At 41.4% G+C, this 4,851-nt stretch overlaps 1 protein-coding gene across 1 annotated transcript; it reads right to left on the bottom strand.

Moving 5' to 3' along the window:
• Nucleotides 1–2,950: 2,950 nt before the first annotated feature.
• Nucleotides 2,951–3,655, bottom strand: LOC107857762. The gene has a single exon (XM_016702589.2). The coding sequence runs from the start codon at nucleotides 3,653–3,655 to the stop codon at nucleotides 2,951–2,953; it is 705 nt and encodes a 234-aa protein (XP_016558075.2).
• Between the last annotated feature and the right edge of the window lie 1,196 nt (nucleotides 3,656–4,851).

Here is a 4,851-nt window from a genome sequence, read left to right as displayed (position 1 = left end):
TGAGAAGTTGAAAGATAAGTTAACTTCAGCTCCGATTTTGACCCTGCCCAAGGGTACCAATGGTTTTGTTTTTTATTGTGATGTGTCCTGGGTGGGATTAGGTTGTGTGTTGATGAAGTGTGGTAAGGTGGTTGCTTATTCTTCTAGGCAGTTGAAGGTGCATGAGAAGAACTATTCGACTCATGACTTGGAGTTATTGGGTGTGGTCTTTTCTTTGAATATTTGGTGCCATTATTTTATGGGGTTCATGTTAACATCTTCTTAGACCATAAGAGTTTGCAATATGTGTTCACCCAGAAGGAGTTGAATCTCAGGGAAAAGAGATAGCTTGAGTTGCTCAAGGACTATGACATGAGTCTTCACTATTATCCAGGTAAAGCTAACGTAGTTTTTAATGCTCTTAGAAAGTTATCTATGGAAAGCTTATCTTATATGGATGCGGAGAAGCGAGAGTTAGAGAAGGATATTCACCGATTGGCTAATCGTGGAGTTCATCTCTTAGACTTAGAGGATGGTGATGTGATGGGGTAAGAGATGGTGAAGTTATCTCTGTGTGTTGAGGCAAAAGAGAAACCATTTTTGGATCCTATCTTGATATGGTTCAAGAATGATGTGGTTCACTAGAAGGTGATGGACTGTGAGATTGGTGGTGATGGTATTTTGAGGTAGAAAGGTAGTTTGTGAGTTCCCGATGTTGATGGGTTGTGTGAGAGGATCTTGGCTGAGGCTCATGAGTCAAGGTACACTGTTCATCCTGGTTCGATAAAGATGTACCATAATTTGAAAGAGATCTATTAGTGGAATGACATGAAGAGGGATATGGCCAATTTCGTGGCTAAGCGCATGGTTTGTCAATAAGTGAAGTTAGAGAACTTCAGGCTTGATGGTTTATCTCAAGAGATTGAGTTGACTAAATGAAAATGGAAAGTGATTAATATGTATTTTGTTACTGGTCTTCCATGATCTCACCATCCATTTGATTTGATTTGGTTCATCGTAGGTAGGATGACTAAGTCCACCCATTTCTTGCCAGTAAAGACTAACTATTCGGCAGAAAATTATGCTAAGCTCTTCATTGAGAAGTTCATAAAGTTGCATTGTGCTCTAGTTTCCATCATATCTAATCGAGGTGCTCAATTCTCATCGCACTTTTAGTGCTCCTTTCAGAGAGGTTTGGGGACTAAGCTGAACCTTAGCACTGCCTTCTATCCGCAGACAGATGGACAAGTGAAAAAAATGCTATAAACTTTAGAGGATATGCTAAGGTCTTGTGTGATTGATTTGGTGGTAGTTGGGTTGACCATTTGCCTCTCGTTGAGTTTCCTTATAATAATAATTATCACTCGAGTATTGGGATGGCTTCATTTGAGGTTTCTTATGGTAGGAGGTGTAGGTCCCCTATTGGTTGGTTTGATGTTGGGGGAATAGGTTGTGTTATACCAACTTGGTTCACCAAGCTATAGAGAAGGTGAAGGTGATTCGGCATAGCTTAAGACTACCCAAAGTCGGCGAAATTCCTAAGCGTGCATAAGGAGAAGGGACTTGGAGTTTGATGTGGATGATTTGGTATTATCTAAGGTGTCTCCCCTGAAGGGAGTGATGCAATTTGGAAAGAAGGAAAGCTCAGTCCTTGTTATGTTGTTCCATTTCATATTTTGAGGTGAGTGGGCAATGTGTCTTATGAATTGGAATTGCCTTTGAGATTGGGTTCTATTCATCCACTCTTTCATGTGTCGATGTTGAGAAAGCGTGTGGGTGATCCTTCCTTGGTGGTTCCATTAGAAAATGTGGGTATTCTTGGTTCCTTGTCATATGAGGAAGTCCCAGTGGAGATCTTGTATCGACAAGTCCGCTTGTGAATGGGTCTTGTGCATGTCCTTAATAGCTCTGATATACACCACCTGTACTACTCTTACCTTCAAGCATCTCCAAAGAACCTCCCTAGGGACTCAGTCATACGCCTTCTCTAAATCGATGAACACCATGTGCAAATCCCTCTTCCTTTACCTGTACTACTCCATCAATCTTCTCACTAGGTGAATTGCCTCTGTCATCAAGCGATCAGGCATAAAACCAAACTGATTTTCTAAAATGGACATGGCCCTCCTCAATCTCCGCTCAACCTCCCTCTACCAAATCTTCATAGTGTGAATCAATAGCTTAATTCCCCTATAGTTATTGCAACTCTAAATGTCACCCTTGTTTTTATACAAAGAAATCATCGTACTCCATCTCCAAGCCTCAAGCATTCTCACAGTCGTGAAAATGGTGTTGAACAAATCAGTTAGCCACCTTAAGCTTGCCCTACTAGCATACTTTCAAAAATCCACCGTGATCTTGTTGAGCCCCATCACCCTACCCCTTCGCATTCTATGAATAGCCTCTCTAACCTCCTTAACCTTAAAAGGTCTACAGCAACTGAAATCACGGCTCTCCTCCGAGCACTCTAACTCCCCTACCATAATGCCTCTGTCCCCTTTCTCATTTAAAAGCCTATGAAAATACTCCTGCCATCTCTTCTTAATGTGAGCATTTTTCACCAACACTCTACCGTCTTCCCCCTTAATGAACTTCACTTGATCGAGTTTGCGACCCTTCCTTTCCCTAGCCTCAGCAAGCCTATACAACCTTGTTTCCCCTCCTTTCTCCTCTAAACCCGATACAAACCCTCAAACGTTATGGTCTTAGCCGCCATAACTACTAACTTAGCCTCTTCCCTTCCTATTTTGTAGACCTCCCTATTCACCCGCTTCTCCTCTTCATCCTTAATCTCAATCAACTGAACATACATCCCCTTCTTGATCTCTACTTTCTTCTTAACTTCCTTATTCACCACCAGTCCCACTTATGTCATCTTGTCCGACCCCTTAAAACACTCAACACCTCTCTAGCCACCTCCCTGATGCAGTTGGCCACCTTATCCCATATAACATCCATGCCCTCTACACTTTCACACGCCTATTTCCGACACCTTCTCCCCTATCTCCAGCACACTAACAGGCGTCAAGCCACCCCACTTAATTTTGGGTTGACCCTCTCCAGCCCTACTCTTCTTGTTCTTCTTGATAATCAAGTCCATCACTAGAAGCCTGTGTTGAGTCAAAATATGCTCACTCAGAATGAATTTACAATCCTTACACATAGCCCTATCCCTCTTACTAAGCAGCAGAAAGTTAATCTGTATCTTGGCTGAAGCACTTCGGAAAGTAATCAGGCGATCCTCCTTCTTCAGAAAGTTTAAATTGACAACCACCAGTCCAAAAGCCCTCATAAAATCCAACAGAGCAACCTCCTCACCATTTCTATTGCCAAAACTAAACCCTCCACGTACATCACCATAACCACCTAGAAAAACCCCAATGTGCCCATTAAAGTCCCCTGCTATGATAATCTTCTCCAAGCTAGGCACGCTTCTCACCATCTCATCCAAAGCCTTCCAAAAGGTTACTTTTACCTCCTCACCCAAACCCACCTTCGGTTCATGAACTCTACACACATGCAGAGTAAACTCCCCAATAACTAACTTAATCATCATCGGCCTATCACTTACCCTCTTAACCTCTACCACTTGCCCTCTTAGCTCCTTATCTACTAAAATGACCACTCTATTACGATGCCTCTCACTGCATGAGTACCACAACTGGTACCCATCCATATCCCTAGCCTTAGATCCTTCCCACTAGGCTCCTGGACACACGCAATATTAATCCTCTTCTTCTTTAGAATCTTCACAACTCTATGAACTTACCCTGAAGGGTCCCAATATTCTAATACCCTGACCTCAACCTATATCCTCTCGCCTCTCATCTGCCTCTACCACCCCTTACCTGATCATCTTGAACACCCAGCCTAGACCCCATACCTACCCATGCTCTTCTTTCTCTCTTCTTCTAAAACTACCCCAAACTCTAATCCCCGTGGATATGACCCTACTCCATCATCAACCCCCACAGACACTATTTAATACCCATAACAAAGGCCCCATACCAACTAGCAGACAGACCGACAAACAAACAAAGCAACAGTATGAAAATAGTAGGCGAATAACAGATACGTACACGAACACACTATCGACCTCTCAGCTAGAAACACACAATAATACCCACCACTAAGATATCTAAGCACAACTATAGTCACAAGAACTGAAAGAAGAAAAACAATACAAAAAACAAATAATCCAGGAAACTAAATTGTACTGCGTATGTAAAGAATAAGAAGTAATACAATAAAACTGTGAAACTAAGTAGTAAGAAATAGCTAAAAATCTAAGGTTTATATGTTATCGGGATGCTCTTGTGTGCTGCTGATTTGATTGTTGGAAATGGGTTGCTGAAATATTCCCGCCGGCGCATCGTCAGAATGACGGCGGAGTGACCTCTGCAACTTGCCAGATATTATGTGCTGGGTTATTTTCGTACCAACCTGTTCTGAATGACTTTCTAACCAAAGATTCCCACTTACCCATCGCCAAAAGTCAAGTCGAGCCGGTGGGAGCTCTAAGATTGCCGATGATAAGAGTGTCTAAGAGGGGGAACAGAGGAAGGAGAACAGAGGAATTTTGAAAATGTAATAAAAATAATATATATTTTAATAAGTTGCTATAACTTGCAATGAAATTTCTATTTATGCAATTTTCTAAAAGTGTTGCTAAAATTTGTAATTTTGAATCTAATAATACTATATGGGATAATTTTCTCTTTCTAATGCTAATGAACAATTATATACTTGGGAGTATGAGTAAGCTAGGATTAGCTTACATTGAACAATCATTTGAAAATTTTGGTTGATTGGAACCTTAATTCCTTTGTAGCCTATGTTAGAGCTATATGCTAATTAGGATTATTGGATTAG

Source organism: Capsicum annuum, chromosome 2 (assembly GCF_002878395.1).
Source record: "Capsicum annuum cultivar UCD-10X-F1 chromosome 2, UCD10Xv1.1, whole genome shotgun sequence".
Classification (NCBI taxonomy): Eukaryota; Viridiplantae; Streptophyta; class Magnoliopsida; order Solanales; family Solanaceae; genus Capsicum; species Capsicum annuum.
The sequence above is the reverse complement of the archived record's forward strand: the minus strand, read 5'-3'. Positions and strand labels throughout refer to the sequence as shown.